This window comes from Periplaneta americana, chromosome 3 (genome assembly GCF_040183065.1).
Source record: "Periplaneta americana isolate PAMFEO1 chromosome 3, P.americana_PAMFEO1_priV1, whole genome shotgun sequence".
Lineage (NCBI taxonomy): Eukaryota > Metazoa > Arthropoda > Insecta > Blattodea > Blattidae > Periplaneta > Periplaneta americana.
This window is the reverse complement of record NC_091119.1, coordinates 32,335,901-32,357,686: the sequence shown is the minus strand read 5'-3', so window position 1 is coordinate 32,357,686 and position 21,786 is coordinate 32,335,901. Positions and strand designations below refer to the sequence as shown.

Genomic DNA, 21,786 nt, shown 5'->3' with positions numbered 1-21,786 from the left:
ACCGTAAGTAATGTCATTAATTTCAGGGGGTTATTCTTTAAGATATTTAAAACAAAATGGTTTAATTAAATTTTGCTCGTTTTTGCTTTCTTTGCGACATAAAATTGCTGATGGATGAGTGGAACAGAGAAAAATTCTCTCCGGCACCGGGATTTGAACCCGGGTTTTCAGTTCTACGTGCTGACGCTCTAACCACTAAGCCACACCGGATTCCCATCCCGATGTCGGATTGAATCCTGTCAGTTTAAGTTCTAACTCTTGGGTTCCCTCTAGTGGCCTATCCTCATAACGAGTGAACCTCTGCACATGTGTGAACATTGTGCCACTGTCATACATCGATGACGCAGTGTAGGCCACTAGAGGGAACCCAAGAGTTGGAACATAAATTGAGAAGATTCAATCCGACATCGGGATGGGAATCCGGTGTGGCTTAGTGGGTAGAGCGTCAAGATGTAGAGCTGAAAACCCGGTTTCAAATCCCGGTGCCGGGGAGAATTCTTCTCTGTTCCACTCATCCATCATCAAATGATGACGGAGAATTTCTGCACTGAAATATCATATGTACTTCGGTACATCGTAATAATTAGGGCTAGAATTTTGATGACCTATAAATCATTAAAAAATGCCCTAAAACAATGCATTTATGACCTAAAATCTCTCAAAAATGCCCTTAAAATGCCCTAAAAATTGATCTTACATAATTAGCTTAGTGGGAAAAGAGGTTTTGTACTACTTAATATTTAGACAAGTAATTAAATTAAATTCTAGTACCAACATTTAAGGTTATTTAATTTTACATAATTTTTTTTCTAAGTAGTACACTTTAATTAATTATTTTACCTGATGTTTCCATGAAGTTCACCACAAGGCCACTCTTATCCGGAATCAGCAGGTATAAAGGAATCTATATTGAAGGGTGGTTGGACTGATCCATTATATGGGGTGTACTATTTTAAAATGACAATGTATGTGTAGAAAAACAATTAAAATATTATACAAAATAATGGGTATTAATGGACAAAATATGTAAAGAAAATATAGAAGGATATAAACATTATTCTATATTAATAATGGGGATTTATGGCCAAAACTAAATGAAAATGCCTAAAAAATTACGGAATAAAACAAAAGATGCTCTTATGAGTTGAAACAGGCAAACAATGCAAAACAAAAATGTCCTAACAAATATGTCTTAAAGCACTCAGTTTATCACATAGCATATAAATACTAAAGCAGCAATGTTTCTGGCTTACTAGAAAAAAGATGCAATTTCATCAAAATCCTAGCCCTAGTAATAATATAGGAGATAAAAATTGTTTTATATGAAACATTTCATAGCGTGTTTTATGAAAACCATTGATTTAATTCCCAATATGCTCAGTCACTTTAAGAGAGCAGTGCATTATGATAATAAATGATTGAAAGAATTTTAGTTTTGTCCTTTAAATGTGCAGAAATTTTATCCGAACAAATGAAACGTTTTGTTCTGCAGAGGAATTAAAAAAATGTTACATTTTTTCGGATCAAATTGTTGCAGATAATAGGAACCTACTTTTTTTTACCAAAACCTCGTTAGGACGAACTTTTTTAAACCGAACTGACTCTTTTTCAGTTCCTTGGAATTTGGATTAACGACAGTTTACTGTAAAATGAGTTTATTACTGATTTTTGTGTGAACTCGTGCCAAGCCGCAAAAACCTCTACTTCATCTTCATGTCCTGAGAAAATCTTTCCCGCCACATCTCCACCGCCAATGTTTCAATGCATGCTAGTACAGGGACATCATTTTATTTTTACTAATATTTTTAATATTAACCTGGCTATACCTTTAGAGAACCGTAAACACAGTTTGCTACCCCCTTCCACGACTGCAGTTCGATGATACTGGCGTAAAACACAAACAAATCACTTTACTAGATATAGGAAGGAAGAAAAGTAGTTCATCCATTTATGTAAACTAGGAAATATCGCGATTTTGAGTTCGATAATTTTCATTAGTTTTTTTGTTTAATCAAAATACAGTACTGTATTAACAATAAGTGTTTTTACTCACGAACTGAGATGTCCATGCGAACGTATCCATTATGCAGTGCATATTATACTGTCTACAGCTCATTAGCGTACAGTATAGAGAAAATGAAGTTAAATTGAAAAATAATCATAATATGAATATTTAAGCACATTTTTTGAAAATGGTGGCCGTTCATTTCGATACAGGCTTCAGTTCTTTTGTGCATATTATCGCACTATAGACTATTGCATCTAATTCCAATTGCCAGTTTCGTCCTTCGTACTGTAACTCATGTTGAAATAATTCTGTACCTACTCTATAAAAGAGTACCTTACGTACTGTAAATTCAATCTTCTCTTCTGCCCGACCCGCATAGATAAAATTACTCAGACATGCTATCTACTGTCCGTCCAAGTGGTTTTGTCGCAGAGTCATAGAAAGGGGGGAAGATCACGTGATAGTTAATTACTTAAAACCCCTTTACTCCCACTGTTCCCAAATGGGAACATGCATTATTTACGGCGTAAATGATTTGAGAGGACCAATAATCATTTTATTTTGTTTCGTATGTGTCAATAAGTAGTAATATAAGAAACACCAACATTTTTAATAAAAAATAATGTGGGCATAAATGGGTTAATATCAATTCTGAAATATTTATATTCCAATCATTGAAAGTGTCTTGGGAACAAATGGGTTAACGAGACCCTTTTGTTTACGTTATTTTAATATATACAGGTACATCATTTTAATTTTACTAACATTTCTAATATTAACCTGGCTATACCTTTGGCTTAAAGGTGTAAACCGGGAACACCGTTTGCTACCCCCTTCCACGACTGGAGTTCGATGATACTGGCGTAAGATACAAACAAATCACTTTACTAGGTATAGGAAGGATGAAAAGTAGTTCATCTATTTACGTAAAGTAGGAAATATCGCAATTTTGAGTTTCATAATTTTCATTAGATTTTGTTTAATCAAAATACAGTAAAATATTAACAATAAGTGTTTTTACTCACGAACTGAGCTGTCCGTTCGGACGTATTCATTATGCAGTGCATATTATACTGTATATATCACATTAGCATACAATAATAGAGAATGAAGTTAAATTGAAAAATAATCATAATAAGGATATTTAAACACATTTTTTAAAATGATGGCCGTTCATTTCTATACAGGTTTCAGTTAATTTTTTGCATATTATCGCACTATATACTATTGTACCTAATTCCAATTACCAGTTCCGTCTTTCGTACTACTAACTCATGTTGAAATAATTCTGTACCTACTCTATAAAATAGTACCTTACGTACTGTAAATTCAATCTCCACTTCTGCCCGATCCGAAAAGATAAAATTATTCAGACATGCTATCTACTGTCCGTTCAAGTGATTTTGTCCTAGGGTCGTAGAAAGGAGCGAAATCACATGACAGTTAATTACTTAACGAGGCCTTTTTATTTAAGTTTTTTTAAACAGTTGTATAATATTACGTAGACGTCCAATTCCTAACAGAAATTAATGTTTTCAGAAAAGAGCTAAGACAGCCCAGCCACAAAGGGACAGGCAGAAGTGGGTGGGGGAAACCGGGATGCGACATAGGCAAACGGGCGACAGTACCTGTGCGGAAATATGATTCAATATTGAAAGCTCTTTCGTCACTGGAGAACGCGAACATATTTCTTGAACGTACTATACTCACTAACTCAGTACTGCTTACTATATGCGGCCTTGGTTCTGTGTGGAGGACAGTTGGAACTTCATTAGTAGAAGGGGTGGGAGTGAAGTACATTAAAAGGCTCAGGTACAATAAAAATTGAAGTAAAATAAAATGATGTCCCTGTATATAGTCCGACCATTGGATCTGTGCCCCCTTAAGATATGCTAACTGAACCTTAATTCCTTTTCAGCCTCGGCAATTCATTTCTCCCCCTGTATTCCTATTTCTCTCTTTTCTACCCCTCTCTCTTTCTCTCCCCCACTACTCACAATTTTGAGCCTTCTTGCGGGACAGTTTATTTGCACTTGCAGTCCAGTGTTGTCAACTCAACATGAATACTGCAGCACTGAGTGGTGAAAGAAATATTATTAAGCAAGTAATAGCATTTTGCATAAGTCAATCAGCGTCATTAGACCTACTTAAATTAAATTATGAATAAGTAATAATTAACCTTAGGCCTACATTATTATAAGCAAAATTCAAGAGACATGACATTGTTTGACGGAAGTTTGGCAACATCCCTATTCGGCAAGTTTCGTGGCCTGCTGTTTGACGTAGTGGGAGAGAAACGGGTGGAATGGGGTGAGTAGAGGCGTTAACTTTTCCAAGAACGACGACAGCGCTGAAGGGGCATACATCCGATGGTCCGACAATAAATAATAATAAGGTTGTAGTTGGAACTCACCAGCGATGCCCAGGCCGACCAGTCTGCGTGGCTCGGGTAGAGGTACAGGTCCAGGACGGTCCAGGCGCCCCTCCAGACGAACACGACGAGCGTGCCCACGATGAGCACGCTGAACAGGCAGTCCAGCACGTACAGGGACGTCTCCCTGGAGCCCTGCGCAACCAGGATACCGTACTCAGTTCTGACTCTTGCAATATTCACTTCTGAGAAATGTTTAACCTCTTGGAATTCTGCCAACTTTCACAATTAATTATAGCATGTACGGAGGGTCGTACTGAAAGTCATGAGCAACACATTGCTATAATTTCAATTGCAACAATGTAACAAAACGATTATATTATCATAATCTAAAGACTTTACATTATGTATTGACATTGTGACGTCATTAACTTCTATCACATGGCTAACGAGAAAGACAGACTGCGGCGCGACGTCATAACATGGCCAACATTGAACAAGTTTATATATAAATGCAAGTTTAGTAGGAGTTTAATATAGCAATTCCTTTTTTTTTTTTTTTTTTTTTTTTTGGAACTTAGTACGTGTATTTATATTAGGCGATTGTCAATATGGCCATGGCTGGAACATGATAATCACGTGACTTCAATAGGGATATCTTATTCGAAGTTTTACCGCTAGATGGCAGGAGCGTTCCATGCGGCGCAACATGTTGTAGGGCTATGTTAAGGTACGGTTACACGTCGCTACTTTTGCAGCGCTGCAGTACAAAAAACTGCGCAACTCTCGTACTGCGACGTGTGAACAACGGTGCAACCCGAAAAGTAGCGGCTGCCGAACCTGCTGCCCGCTACTTTTCCATGCTGCGCGCAGCTTAAAAGTAGCGACGTGTGAACAGGGTTCTCAGGGTTGCAGCCGCAGCATTTCTGATATCGGTTTTGTTGAAACTTTTGCTGCGGTTGCGACCAGTGTTGCCACCCAAAAAGTGCCAATGATGCTTTTATTGTTTGGATGTATTTTAATGTTAGATGTGATGAAAATAAATTATTTGTAACAGTTATTAAATGCGCAACACAGTCTGAGCATATTTGCTGACGATATAATTCACTTTTTTAATTTTCTGTAGCGTAGTTTCAAACAGGAGGGTTGCCAACATTGATTACGTGAATATGCTGTTGGTTATCATTTAAGTATATAGGCGTTTTTAAAAGCTTTATAGTTAAAGTAATGCCAATTTCTGAATACTAGTTAGGACAGAAAAGCAAATAATAGATAAGTAAGCTTTCGCATGAGTTTCTTAATAATGCGAACATAACCACAAACTGTATATTGAGAAGTGAACACGGAGATGGAAACCTGCAGCATGACTGCGGCTGCAAAAGTAGCGCCTTGTGTGTGAACAGACTCGCAACCTCCAGTTGCAACTTTTGCAGCACTCGGGTTGCGCAGCACGAAAAGTAGCGTGCAGCGCGCTACTTTTGGCTTACGTGTGAACACGACACGCAACTTTTGCAGCTGCAGTATAAAAGTTGCGCAGCAAAAGTAGCGACGTGTGACCGTACCTTTATGTCATATGCTACAGTTGATTACGTTTTCCCGCTTGTTGGTTTTCTGTGCGTGTCAAAATTATATTTACAATTATTTTGTATAACCTAGTATAATTTAATATAATTCAATATTTTCTTACCTCATAATTTAATTTAATGTGCAATAAATAATAACGTTAACCTGTATAATATTGAGCGATTCCCCGAGATGGGTGGGGAAATCTGCAGTATGCAGAATATAGATACGAGTAAATTGAATGTTCATGAACCTAAACGAGAACTCTGAGAACGAGGTGCACGAATAAAAAAATAGGAACTACCGGGATGTTGAAGGTGAATATTGCTCTCTTTAATCATTAGTATTTAAGAACCGTACGCTAAAAATAGGTTATGCAGCCACCAAAGTGTTTTTTTTTTATAGGGAAGGGACTATCGAGATTGAATTCCTTGTATTTTTTTTCTGTAATTGCAGAAAGATCAAATGCAATTTTTAATAGGATGATGTAATATGATCGCAGTAGTATCACGATTAGTCGTGCGTTTTGTAGGTTAAGGACATGCAGTTATGAATACTATGTAGGATGATTTTGAAAATTAAGTTAAAACATGGTTTTAATAATTAGGGTACAATACATTAAAAACATTATTCACGAAATGGATTTCACTATGGATCGTCCTGGATTATAAACATCCCAGTTTATCGAGAGTTTACTGCAGGCGTAAACTTCGGAGACTCCAATGTAAGCTAACATAGCTCGCTGTCGAGGTTGCATATGTTTTTATTAATTTTTCTTTTTCCTCTTCCAAAATGAAACTGTAGTAAACAATTCCTTACTTGAAGTACCGGTAGTAACTTTTATTTAATACTTCCGAGGCGCAATTTAATTACTTATATTTTTTAAGGTTTAAAGCATATATTCAGAATATTTCGAGACCTGATTGAAGAAAAAAAGCTTTCCCAGGTGTTTACATATAGGAACATAACAAAAATTTGCCATTTTTAGTTGTTTTTAGGAGTATTTAATATACTAATACACTACGTATATCCTCAATGTTTATATACCGAAAAACAAATGCACACGCAAAGCGTATCCCTCAAAGTACACGTGCGCTATCTGTTGGTGCTAGTTCAGGATATCCCTATTCGTGCCGAAGCCTGTCTTTCTCATTAGCCACGCTTTTATCATGTGACCACAGACAATGTTTGCAAAATGGTCGACAACGATGGTTCGTTTCCACAGCGTGCTGTCATTAAATTCCTTGTACAAGAAGAAAAATCTGCTGCTGAAATTCATCTCAGACTTCAGCTTGCATACGGAGATGTGGGCGCCAGCAGTGTTAGGAGATGAGTGAAACATTTCGAAGATGGAAACACGAGCATCCAAGATGAGCCTCGTAGCTGTCGTCCTCGAACTGCCTCCACGGAACGCAACAAGGAAAGAGTTGATGAGTTCTAGGTTGCATTTTGGTTGAATTTCTTGAAACTGAACAGACCATAAATGCTGTCCGCTATATTCAGACAGTTTTGAAGCTCCGTCGTGCATTGCGCAAGAAATGCCCTGGAAAGAAGATCATCCTGCAGGACGATAATGCGTGGCCGCCTCACACTGTTCGTGTCACCGTGGAGAAAATCAGAATATTTGGGTGGGAAACTCTTCCGCAATCTCCCTACAGTCCCGACTTGGCACCCTCCGACTACTATCTTTTCGGTTCTGTAAAGGAGCAGCTGCGAGGCCAACGCTACGAGACGCTGGAGGACATCCGGAAAGCAGTGCGTCAGTGTCTTCGGGAAGATGAAACAGACTTCTACAGCAAGGGAATTTTAAAACTTACAGAACGGCGGGAAAAATGTGTGCAAAGAACTGGAGACTATGTTGAAAAGTGACACAAAAGTCTGTAGAATAAGATGATTTTTAACACTTATGCCACATTTACAATCTGTCTACAATAGAGAATAAGTAAATATTATAAAAGAATAAGACATGAGTGGAGATATTATCCCATGACAACACTCCAAAATAAAAATAACAATGTTTCAAATAGCTGTAGTAAAAATGAATGGAAGGTCAAGGGCATTGGTTCTTTTAAGTCTTCTTACTGTTTTACTATTATCAAGCAAATTTAATGCATGATGATTGGGATGTTGATTTAATCGGTGCAGGGTTTTTTTGCTGAACTTAGAGATTTCTTGTTTCACAGTTGAAATGTTGAGGTCACGACGAATGACATCATTACGGACATACCAGTGCAGTGCAGTGACAATGGAACGTAAAGTTTTAGACTGATACCTCTGCAGTATTTCAAAGTTTGAGTTAGAATAACTCTTTTCTAACTGAGATTAGCTCACCTGGCTGAGAACCCGAGAAAAGTTATTCTATATCAAACGCCGGGAAAGCTTCAAGTCATACAAAGTTTGAATTGCTAGCAGTTCCCCACTGTTGGATGCCGTATGTCCAGATTGGTTTTGTGTGACTTTATAAACAAAAAGTTTATTTTCTAATGACAGTTTTGATTTAGGTCCCAATAACCAATAGATTTTTATGTCTTAAAATTTAATTCTTTACGTTTAGTTTCAATATGTTTACGTCATGTTAATCGGCGATCTAAATGCATACCTAAATATTTAACATCGTCTGCTTCAGGAAGTTCTTTGTTGTAAAGTGTTACAGGAGGACAGTTTTCAATTCTGGTTCCGAAAGTAACATGAACTGATTTGTTTTCACTCGCTTGTATTCTCCATTTAGTTAGCCAGTCTTCTGTTTCTTTCAATTCATTTTGCAGGAATAAGATGATGTACCTGGTTTGTTTAAATAATGAAAATCAAGATTTATAACAATGGGTTGCCCATGACTCAGTATGCCCCTCGTATAATTCTGATGCTACAAGACGTATGCATTGAAACTTTGTCATATTTTCAATATCTCTGATAAAAAAATGAATGCAGTTATTACAAAATAAGGATGCTGCAATCCATTATTATAAGCATTTTTAATAAATCTCACAAATAATTTGTGAACGAATTACAGTAAGACCATAAAGCCATAAAGACTTTGTAGAAAATATATCATTCCGTGACGTCGCTGGTATTACGCGTTAATTTCATCCTCGATGCTTAATTTTTGTCGTTTTGACGGTGCATCGCGCTTTAATCCGAACGAGATTAGATAAATTCACGCTATAGGAGAGCGACCATTTTCCGTGTCAAGGGGTGTACATACGTACGTTGTGCGTATGGATATTAATGCTACAGTGACATTGTTTTGTTTAGCCGCGCGGTTTTCATTTTCTAGTCGCGTCATTCGCCGATAGGAGCTTACCTGACACTGTAAAATATTCACTAGTAAGGAATAATTCATAACGGACCAGTCACTTAAGCTGAAAACAGAACTGGAAAATATTCCATTCATAAATATTAACTTCTTGGTGCATTGGTTATAGGTGTACCTATAAGTGACCAGACAATATTAATAGACAACTATACGTTATTGTTATACATTTATGCTCGACCATGCCGAAATGTAGTAATTATACACCTGGTAGCAGCCCTTTAATGGACCTCATTAAAGTACACCTATTCATTAAAGTTCAGGTGTTCCACCAATCAGAAAATACCATTGTAGCAATATGAAAGCGCAAGTATCGATTATTCTATTCTACTCTATTCTATTCACTGAAACGTCACGGAGGCTGGAAATCCAATACTGTCGCAGAAGGTTATGTTGAAGAATCGATCCAAAATGAAATTGAAATGTCAAATACAATATTAAACTCAGTCGAAAAAAACAACACAAAAATTGACATCAATTCACCGTCATCTTCCAGCCTTTCACAAAGCACATTCCCGCAAATTCATTTCACCAATTGCACAATAAATCACCTATATTTTAAATAAAGTCAGTTCTGTTACTATAATAATTAGCGTTAATTGTAAATAATATTCAAATAAATTCAGTTTGTCATCTCGTTTTTCAATGTCTAACTCAATTTCAAGGTTATATCAAGATTAATGTTTATTTTACTCTCTAGATTATATCAAGGTCAATGTCGACATTTGTTTCTTGGAAAAAATCAATACTTTCGCGTCTGCGCACATCTCACAATTTACGAGGTATTGCACAAGGTCAGTTCCGCTCCTCAGTTAGATAAGCATAACATGAATACTTATCAATAATTTCAAGTTAGACATATGGTCAAGCATAAAAAGTCGTATGAAACTTGCCTATAATGGTAATTAAGACGCTCGTATGAAAATTATGAAACTTGCTTGTGCTCGTTTCATAAACATACTCGCGTCTTAATTACTACCATTATAGGCTCGTTGCATAATGTACTATTAATACAGCACTATTACACTGAGCGAAAGCATGTTTTAGATACACGGATGTTAAGAGTAAGAGCGTGATTATCTCTAAATCGATTTTTGTAAGATCACAATTTCTTTTTATACGTGCGCCATGCAGGGCCGGATTTAGGTATAGAGTCGCCCTTAGGCAGTGTTAAAATTGCCGCCCCCAACTCCCAAAAACAGTTTATGAGCAGCTGTTATACAGGTCATGTTTGGTTTAAATTAGTTTTAAATGAACTGTTATAATTCAGGAAACAAATTACAGTAATAAAAATAGGCCTACATGCATCTTACTTGTGAATTATATTTCCTTCGCACTTTCTTCACAGAGAAAGCATAGATTATGTCATCAAAGTCGATTTGATGAAACGCATTAGACTTGATGCAAAGAAATTTAGGGTAAACTGTAGTCCATAGTGATTGACCACTTAAGCTAATGAATAATAAAACAATGAAATAGCGGAAAACAGTGATAACTTATTGAGAGAATTTTAAAGGCATGGGATCGAGTGAAGATTCAGAAAAAATCAAAATCAATAAACAAACGAAAAAATAAAATTTTATTGCAAAGGTAAATTAAATAAACACAACAAGTCCACTTTTACAGTTATTGACCACACACTTATTAGTGATCGACCGTCTACTACACAGTTATTGACCACACACTTATTAGTGATTGACCGTCCACTGCACAGTTATTGAATACTCACTTATTAGTGATTGAACAACACATTTTCGCAGTTTTCACTTTTTTCTTGTTTGTTTCGTTTCTCTTGTTCTGATATTTCTCATTAACAACTCTTTGCCACCGGCGTAGCTCTGTCGACTAAGGCATTTGCCTGCCGATCCGGAGTTTCGTTCAGGCGCGGGTTCAATTCTCGCTTGGGCTGATTACCTGTTTGGGTTTTTTCCGAGGGTTTGTCCAACCGTAAGGCAAATGTCAGGTAATCTATGACGAATCCTCGGCCTCATCTCGCCAAATACCGTCTCGCGATCATCAATCCCATCGACGCTAAATAACCCTGTAGTTGATACAGTGTCGTTAAATAACCAAGCTAAAAAAATTTAATATAAAAAGAACTCTTCTCGCTGCCTTTTCTTTCATCTCTTATTCGCTTCCTTCCCTCTCTTGCCTCTTCTTCCATTTTTCTCTTTTGTGTCTTATCAGAAGCAAGTGTGTGTCGTTTCTCTGATGTTATTACAAATGACTTCACCCAGCACTGGACGAGGACCAAAGGCCACTTTTCCTTCAACGGGATATTTGTTTCTGGACGCTAAGGTTGCTTTTAGGACACCAAACTTCTTAGCAGCTTCATTTAAACCAATTCCACTGCGGACAGGTTCTATAGCGTTTCGTAAAGCTTCCCCTGTATAATGCATTTTACCTGGCTTGGGCATTATAATATAGTATCAGTCCTGTAAAAATCCCCATCATTTAACCGATAACATATATAGAATTGGAGCAAATTGGTCGTTATTCTAACAAATAATTTATAAACGACCAATCACTGTAGTTTGCGGACATTCACTTTATAGTGATTGACCACGGGGCATTTTTATGTCATATAAAAACTTTTACAAAATAATATTCTATGGACGGAAACCTTATACCTTTTCCCACACTATGAATGTAAAAACGAGCACCAGAATTTATGTATTCTTTGCAGAATAAATAAATTATTGTGAGCATTATTCTTAGCAATTACTCTAGTTACTTACACTTGTTTAAGTTCAGTTGCATTTCCAATCGATTTCAGTCCTCTCAGACAACAGACACTAACTCAGTGCGATGAACAGCGACAACTAACCACAAATAAGGGTTCTTACTAGAGGTATATGCAGCAAAAAGTGAAATCTCGATCGTGGTTTATTCAAAATAAACTTGAAAAAAGGAAGCGGTGAATCATCGTATACTGGTCAATAACTACCTAGTTTACCCTATTCATACTTATTCATTGTTGAAACAAAATTGATTTGAGAAAGCTAGGCTGTGGTTTATTTTTAAGCATTGGGTTTGTTGGTGGTAGCTATAACTATTATTTATTACTTCGATAGGAAGTATAAGTATATTAAAAAATAAACTCCAACTCTTTGCGGAATAAACCTTTCCTATCGAATTATATAGTGCACATGCTGGAAAGTGATTAAATAATATTGTTGACGATATATTATATTGGAAACGTAATTGAGAGTTCTGGTTACTATTCATAGCGATAACAATAATAATAATAATAATAATAATAATAATAATAATAATAATAATAATAATAATAAACACATACCCAATTTGATTTTTAACAATGCATTCTTGTTTATACAAGCAGTTAAATTTAAGCAGTTTAATAGTATAATAACGTGATACCGGCATTACAATATAACCACAGTTTAGTACATACAGTCACATACGTAGGAAATATGCATCCAATAATATTTGAACTTTAGTTGCTAGCCACTAGGATCGCTACTATCGCACAGGCTATTTATTGTTCCTATACTTGTTTTTTTGAAAGATGGGACATGACAGTTAAGCGGCCGAGCTTGGAACTACAGTGCCATGTTACCAATATGGACTACCACGCTGCCAGCTGATGTAAGCTAGCAATTGTAGTTAAGATGGCTTACGTTAAAACATTCATTGACAATTGACGCGAAGGTAAGAAAACAATACAAAAATCGACAGAGAATCAAAGACGAAACGTGTCAATCCTAACATTGTGTGCACAATAAATTTCGCCAGGTGAGTTATTAAGCACTCGCCACGTGCGAAATGTAGGTTTGACAACTCAACCGTTGTTACCATAGCAACAGGCCTGCCACGCTATGTGACATTCAGTTGTTTTTCCGATCGCAACGCTCCTGTCATGTCCCATCTTTCAAAAGAACAAGTGAAGTACTTTCAGTTGCTAACCGCTTGGAGCATTGTATCGCGAGAGAAGCAAAAAAATCACCTCAAGCGTCGTGACTGTATGTACTAGACTGTGATACAACTATGCAGCTGCACACTTTCCTTTTACTCTCGCCACGACCAAAACAATGCGGTAACAAAACAATATCCGACTTCCACAAGGTGTTCAAGAAGAAACTTCAGAAAAGATTTACCAACAAGTGTTTTAAAAACAAATTTCACTGTAAAATGAATTTAAAAAAAAGGAAGAGAAAGAGAGAGGGAGAGAAAATGCCCCCCCCCTGGAAATTTCCGCCCTAGGCAACTGCCTAGGTTGCCTAGGCCTAAATCCTGCACTAAGAGAAAGATCGTGATTACTTTTAAATCGATTTTTGTAAGATCACAATTTCTTTTTATACGTCCACTCAGCTTTTCCAAAACGTTTTTTTCCTAATGTTAGCAGTCATTCTATCAAATTATTAATTATTAGATTATTCATATCCATGTCGTGTCTTAATCGAAGATTTAATCAATGCAATTATACAAATTATGTAAAGTGAGAAATATTAGTTCGTTAACTTGCCAATTCTTCATTGTAGATTCGTCTCTTGGCAGAGTTCCTGTAATTTTTCTTTTGTTAGAACTTCGGGAACGAAACTCGCACCATTTCGTACGAGAATAACAGTTGCTAAGATCCATCTAGCGGCAAGTTAGGGAACTACAACCTCGCTTCCAGGGGCCTGTTTCTCAAAAATACTAATTTAGAAGTTCACCAGTTACTAGTTACCAGAGTATATTTCACCAGCTCTAGTAGATTCTGTTTCTCAAACTATTTCACCAGTCTAGTAACTTGTGACAATTTTTCACTAGTTACATGATCTGTTTCACTAGTCAGCTGATTGAATTCATTTGTTTATAGTCATTGGTAGGTATTTTTATTTGAGGTTAGAAGGCTAAGTTGTTTGTATTGTGGTTTCGATTTCTCTTTTCGGTTGAAATTCCATCAGTTGAAAGCAAATTAACTATACTCAATATGATTAATGAATCAAAGGATGTATTATTTGGTGCTTTTTCAAGCATAGTAACAAAAAATGATAAAGTAAACGAATGGACAAAAATATTTGTAATATGTGAGGCTATGGAACTGATACCTCAGAACAAAGATTATGCATACGTTAGGGACACTTACTGGCCCAACATTGAGAAAGCAACTTTGACGAGGAGTACCAATTCAAGTTCACAGTATCATAATATGAACACATTAAGTAGCTAGTGGGTCTACTGGCGACATGAATGCCACTTATGACTTGAAAAATTCGCTATTTTTTTTTTTTTTTTCAGTTTTACGTTTAATCTATTCGTAAATTAATGTCGTCTTGTATTTAATTTGTAGGCTAAAGTTGACAATGTCAGAAGAACTGCCAGTGGAGGAGGAAAGCCAGCGAAAATTACTGCAGTTGATGAATTGGTATCAGATTATTAGGAAAAAAATTCTGCATGTGTTGCTGGTCTAGAGCAGAAAAACCAGATGGCACTGGAAAATAATCAACATCCCGATTTGTTGAGCAATTTGTATTTGAAGCTTTGCTGATAATGCGTGACTTTTATTTGTTTGTCTTGTTATGGCAGGTCCCACTATATATAACAACTCTCCAAGCTTTTCAGCACTTTATTTAAACCGTTCATTATATTTAAACAATGCTCCTGTAAAGGAATAATAATTGTTCCTTCTCGATATAGGTTTAGCTCTTCCCACAAGAACTTCTTTTCTACTTCACTAAACCACATATATTAAAAAAAATAACTACAATATTTTGTTTTGATTATCTGAGAAAGGTTGCCACTGGTAACTGACTTTGAAGTAAGATGGCGTCAAGTGTGATGTGCTGTGTACATCCAATCATCTTTGAAGAGTGATTGCGTGTTTTATTAATAAATAGTGTGTGATTGAAGCAAGGATCTTAATGTGTGTTGTGTAAAACCTTTATGTTAATATTAGCAAGTGTTAATTTGCTTGGATTATGTTTATATTACAAAAATAGTGAGTTTTGTTTTGACTGGTCACCGCCTACTTGAAGTGTAGTAAACTGTTTCACTGCCAGGCGCTGCTAGTTGCGACTTCACAGGCACTGCCTCTAGGATCGTCGCTGAGGTAGTAAACGCCCGGGAAGGAACTGTATGCTTGCAAGTTATTCCTGGTTTGGGAAGAAGCTGTTCTCGTGCCCGAGTTCCGTCCCGTAAGAGTAAAGCCTCATGGTTGTTTGCTGTACGCAACTCATCGTGTAGGAGGAGAACATGATGACTGTTAATGAAGAGATTATGGTGCATGCTGTGGAAGAAATGTTTCGGTCAAGCGAAAATGAAATTAATTTTATAATACAGACCATGCAGAAAGACAAGAGATCAGACAAAAAATGGAATGAAAAAGTTCTAGAATCAGCTGCATCCATAAGAAAAACTTTAAATACATTTCATCAATTGTTATCTGCACAGCAAATCACCGATAGACATACCCATTTAGATTGGCATCCCAGTCAAATTTCTTATGCTAGTTCCTTACAGCAAGCGTCAGGAGACAGGGAGGCTAACGTTACAAAAAATGTGGTCATTATTTCTCCAAAGACTCCAGAAATGGTCGCTGATTCAGAACAGACTCTAAAATTGGTCCAATCTACTTCAGGCAACAAGTTGAGAATAGGCATTAATAACATTAAAAAGATGAGGAATAAAAGTGTTCTATTTGAACTTAGGAATAAAGAAGAATGTAATGACTTTGTTAGATCTATTCAGGAACAAAACAAGAACTTAGTGATAAAAATCCCAGAAAAAAAAGAACTCACGAATAATTGTATTTGGCATAGATAGTAGTTTTCCAAATGAAGAACTATTGGAAGCCATTATCGAGCAAAATCCTACCTTAAAGCAGTGCCAGGCCGATTCCAATGAACACGTGACACTGCGTTTCATGAAACATTCACGCAACGGTCAGTCTCAGTTTGCGGTTTTAGAGGTCACACCTAAGTTCTACCGCGCCATGATGTCACTAGGAAAGCTATATATTGGCTACATGAGATGCCCGGTGCGAGACCATATTCATGTGGTGCGTTGTCATCAATGCTGCGCTTACGGGCACTTCTCATCTGCATGCAGCTCTGAAAAACGATGTTCGCACTGTGCTGGTTCACATGACAGAAGTGACTGTGAAAAAACTAAAACGGAGTGCATAAACTGTAAGCGCTACAACAACAAAATGGAGACCAGAAGAAATTTCAAACCTGTGAACACCGAACATGTAGCCACCTCACCTGACTGTCCCGCGTACAAGAAAATTGTAGACATTATTAAGTCGAAAATTAATTATGGCTGAACTTATTATTTTCCAACAGAATGTACATAAATCACTTATTCCTACACAAGAACTTATTCACACGACGGGACTAAACTCTCAGCTGTCGAACAATGAAATTAAATTGTTATGTGTTCAGGAACCTAATTATAGGAAAAATCGCATTTCTGGTTTTGGTATTCATAATTTTGTACATTCTTACAAGAATGGTTCTGATGGTAACGAAAGCATCCCACGCGCGGCTATAATCACTAGAAATGCTAACATTATACAATTACCTCAATATTGTTCTTCTGGTAGAGTTGTTATATGCTTAGATTTCACTGGTATTGACATATATTTGTAATATTTATTGTGATCCTGCGTGCGATTTTGACATTGTTTTAAATGATCTTCATAAAATTTGCCTAGATCTTAGAGATAAACACCTGCTTATACTGGGGGATATCAACGCCAAACACCATGCTTGGGGCAGTCCTATAAATGATAGGAAAGGGATACAGTTCCACGATTTTTGTTGCGCCAATAATCTTACCATACTCAACAAAGGAAACAAACCAACTTACCGTCGAAATAACTGCGCAAGTTTTCTCGACGTAAGTGTGTGTAGTGACAGGCTCTTACAACTCATCTCAGATTGGGCAGTGAGTGATACGGCAACTATGTCAGATCACGAACTGATTATAATCCGAATCCAGTCAGCATCTTGTAATTCTAATTTCTCTGGTGTTACTCGTAAATATAGAACTAAAAATGTCAAGTGGGATCACTTTAAAACCTCTGCAAAGAAGAAATTGCAACCAATCTCTTCCAAAATAAATAACATAGTTTCATCTGAAGTTCTTAATGTAACAATTGAAAATCTCACTAACGATATTATTAGCTTATGTGAAAAACACCTACCTAAAAAGTCGCAAACTGTGGTGAAAAATTACTGGTGGTCTACTGAATTAACTATACTGAGGAAGAGAGTCTTAGCTAGCTATAGACGCTTTAGAAGATGTAGATGTGACGAGTTACGTAGGAAGTATAAGGATTCATACTACATTATTAGAGAAGAATACAAAAATAAAATCATTCATGCAAAAATCAGTACGTGGAAAGAATTCTGCTCCACACAAACATCACAGAATCCATGGAGTGTAATATATAAAATTTGCCGCAAACCCGAAAATTTCAATCGTACACTTACGACTGTTAAAAATTGATGGTGATACGATCAATGAACACGAAACTGCTACCCATCTGATTAACAACTTCTTCCCTGATGACACGCAGGATTTAAATTTTCATAAACATGTACGGTATCTTACTGAACTAACTCCACGTACAGAAGATGAACCAGAGTTCACGTACGAAGAAGTGAATAGTGTCATCAACAAACTAGATGACAAGAAAGCCCCGGGATTAGATGCACTGTCAGCAAACATAGTTAAGAATGTTCATAATTGTTGTCCTGACTTATTTGTAAATATTTTTAATAAATGTTTGGAACTGCACATATTTCCTGACCATTGGAAAATTGCTGCTGTAAGAATAATTTCAAAACCACATTGCATTGACAAACTAACAGCTAGTGCCTTTCGACCAATCTGCCTACTACCTGTGATGGGAAAAGTCTTTGAAAAGTTGATCATTGACAGGATTATGTATCATATGCATTCAAATAATCTTTTAAATACAAACCAGTATGGATTCATCCCCCAAAAATCCACAGAAGATGCCGTGCTTAATGTGGTTAACTGGGCTAAAGAGGTATTGCCAAACAAACAGATCGGACTACTAATATCTCTGGATATCAAAGGTGCTTTTGATAATGCCTGGTGGCCCATGATTTTGTTACAACTTAAGAGAAAAGAATGTCCCAGAAACTTATACAAGCTAATCAAAAATTATTTCTGTAATCGCAAAGCACAACTTACATTAGGACTGAAGACTGTATCTAAACATATTACCAAAGGTTGTCCTCAAGGCTCAGTCTGTAGTCCCGGACTCTGGGTAATCCTGTATGATGGTTTGTTGCAAATAGATTTGCCAGTAAACTGCAACATTATTGCATATGCGGATGATGCTCTCATATTAATAAAGGGGGAAGATATACAAACCATAACAGAAAAAGCTAATTCAACTTTGAAGATCATTTCGAAATGGGGTATTAACAACAAACTTCACTTTAATCCTCACAAAACAACGGCCATGTTAGTCACTAAGAAAAAGAATGTGGATGTCCCGTTAATAAAGTTTAACAGCGAATACATTCAAACAGTGAGTCACTTCACTTACCTAGGTGTTGTAATTGATAGTCGTATGCTATTCAGACTACACTTTGATAATCTGGCTAAGAAAGCCAGTAAATTTCATTCATCACTAGTTAGGGCTGCTAAACCAACTTGGGAACTAAACTCTGATATTTTACGTATTATTTATCATGGAGCATTTGAACCTTCAATACTCTACTGTACTTCTGCTCTTCGAAACATTCTAGATAAAAAATGGGCTCAGAAAAAATTACTACAGATTCAACGTGGATTCATTTTACGTATCACACAGGCTTTTCGAACTATCTCAACAGATGCAGCTCTGATTATAGCAGGCATAGCACCACTCTATTTAACTGCCATTGCAAGAACTGAGCTCCTTAGTTATAAACAGGGTAAATTATTTCTTGACGAAGGTGTTCAATACGAAATTGAACAAAGAGCTAATTTTCTCTCATTGGTTCATCCAAGAAATCATCTCCATCCTGTTGTAAATTCAAGATGCCTTTGCAAGCACGATGTGTATATATACACAGATGGTTCTCGAACACAGGGAGAAGATGGCAAGAGCTTTGTAGGTTGTGCTTTTACCGCTTTTAATAATGGTACAGAAATATTTTATTCTAAATATCGATTGGCACCAGTATGCAGTGTGTACCAAGCTGAACTATTTGCCATACTTCAAGCAATAAGATGGAGTAGTATCAACAAAACGAACTCCTGCATACTGTCTGATTCACAAGCAGCACTTCTGTCAGAAACAATAGGAATCTTCACCCCATTGCTTTGGATATAAGGTCTGAATTTAAAAATCACAATAATCACATATGCCTATCCTTGGTTAGAGGACACACAGGTATTGTAGGCAATGAACGAGCAGACGAACTTGCGAAAGAAGCTGCTTCCGCAGACATACCCTATTCATACATAAAGTGCCCAATCTCATATATCAAATGTAAAATGAAAGAACATATTACTTCTAATTGGAATTCACACTGGTCTACAAGTGATAAAGGTTCAGTCACCAAAAACCTATTTTTTCCTCAGGTATATGATCGACTGAAATGCAAAATTTACCCTCCAAACTTTATTAGTACACAATTTATATCAGGTCATGGTAAATTTGGAGCTTATTTTGAACGATTCAAAATTAAGACTGGAGAAGAATCGATGTGCTCGTGTGGAGATATTCAGTCGGTTGAACATCTACTGTTTGAATGTCCTATATTTTACATGCAAAGACAATACCTTACTGTCCATGCTCTAAACTGTAAAATAACCTATGAGCAACCAATATGCACTGTTTTTCAAAAGCACTGTTGCTACAAACGTTTCGTCAAATTCATACATCTTATATATTCATGGTTATAATTTCATCTTTATCATCATGATAATCCAAAACATGTATTAGACTAGATGGTCTGTTAAGGTCTCACGTCAGTCCAACTCTTAGCAGGGCGACCAACAAATTTTCTTTCACGAGGAGCGTACTGCAGGATTTGTTTCGGTATCAGTGTTCTATCCATCCTTTTGAAATGATTAACATATTGTAATATTGATTCGACTTTGAGTTATTTCAGGATATCATTATTTCTTTCGTGGTTCCATTTTGTGTCTCATGAAGTCCATCTCGGCAGCGATTAAAACTGTCGGGCAAGAGTTCTTTTTTAACTGCGATTCGTGTATAACTCTAAATAAATGATGGTTTTAAAATTGTATTTATTATGCATTATGTTTTTATAAATTTGGTAAATTTATTTTGTATATCAAAGTCATGTGTAAGTGATAATGAATGTCCAAGGTATTTAATATTGTTCATCCTTTCCAATTATCTGTTACTGACGTACATCTTGCTGTGTGTATATATATATATATACATATATATAATATATATATATGTATCTGTGTGTGAGTGTATGTATGTATGTATGTATGTATGTATGTATGTATGTATGTATGTATGTATGTATGTATGTATGTATGTATGTATGAATGTATGTATGTATGCATGTGTATATTTATAAATATATGTCTACATGTTGTTATATTATGTCTACAAATGTACATATTTTAGCGAAATGTCTTAATATGATCTACAAGTTCAACATGTCTATTCATGTTAAATTCTCTAGGTATTTCGATTATAATTTCAAGCCTTCAATCAAATTAATGTTTATTCACCGTATGTATCTATATGTTATGTCTCTACATACGTAAGTAAGCATGTATGTATGTATGTATGTATGTATGTATGTATGTATGTATGTATGTATGTATGTATGTATGTATGTATGTATGTATGTATGTATGTATGTATGTGTGTATGTATGTGTGTATGTATGTGTGTATGTATGTATGTATGTATGTATGTGTGTATGTGTGTATATTAGCTAAGTGTCATAATATTATCTATAAGTGCAACATGTTATTCATGTTAAATTCTCTATGTTTTTCGACTGTAATTTCAAGACATTAATCTAATTAATTTATATATGTTACACTCTTACAAGTGTATATTTATTGTATGGTAGTCTGTAAGTTTCAATTTGTTATGATTAGTTTAAAAATATAACCCTAATATACTATATGTAAAATAGGGTTTATAAATATGGAATAAATACTACTACTAACTGATAATATAGAAATCACCAGTCTTTAGAGTCTTGTAGGAATATTCCTGTTGAATACTAGTATAATCAACTAGATTAGCATTTTGAGAAACAGAATCTCTTAAGAACTGGTGAAATCAACCAATATTACTAGTCTGTGAACTGGTAACTACTACTTTACCCTTGTAGTTTCTAGAAACACAGACTTGTAAAACAAACTATTATTACTACTGTACAGACTAGTATTACTAGTCCGTGAGTTTTGAGAAACAGGCCCCAGGTGTCGCGATGTAAAGACAACTTCTTCTATTTATTCTTACATACATTTCAGTGCGATTCGGAAAAATAGCACTGATTTTCTTCCGACAACCATGGTCTTCGTCTTGCTTGCATTTATCTTCATCCCATACTGCTCACA

General features: G+C 36.1%; 1 protein-coding gene across 2 annotated transcripts in view; it reads right to left on the bottom strand.

Annotated features, from left to right (window-relative positions):
• Window positions 1-21,786, bottom strand: part of fusl (fuseless) — a 171,702-nt gene that overhangs the window by 26,521 nt on the left and 123,395 nt on the right. For both annotated transcript variants that reach the window (XM_069820241.1, XM_069820242.1), the window contains one exon: window positions 4,422-4,574. In XM_069820241.1, coding sequence (XP_069676342.1) covers window positions 4,422-4,574 — 153 coding nt within the window. The remainder of the gene's footprint in view (window positions 1-4,421; window positions 4,575-21,786) is intronic.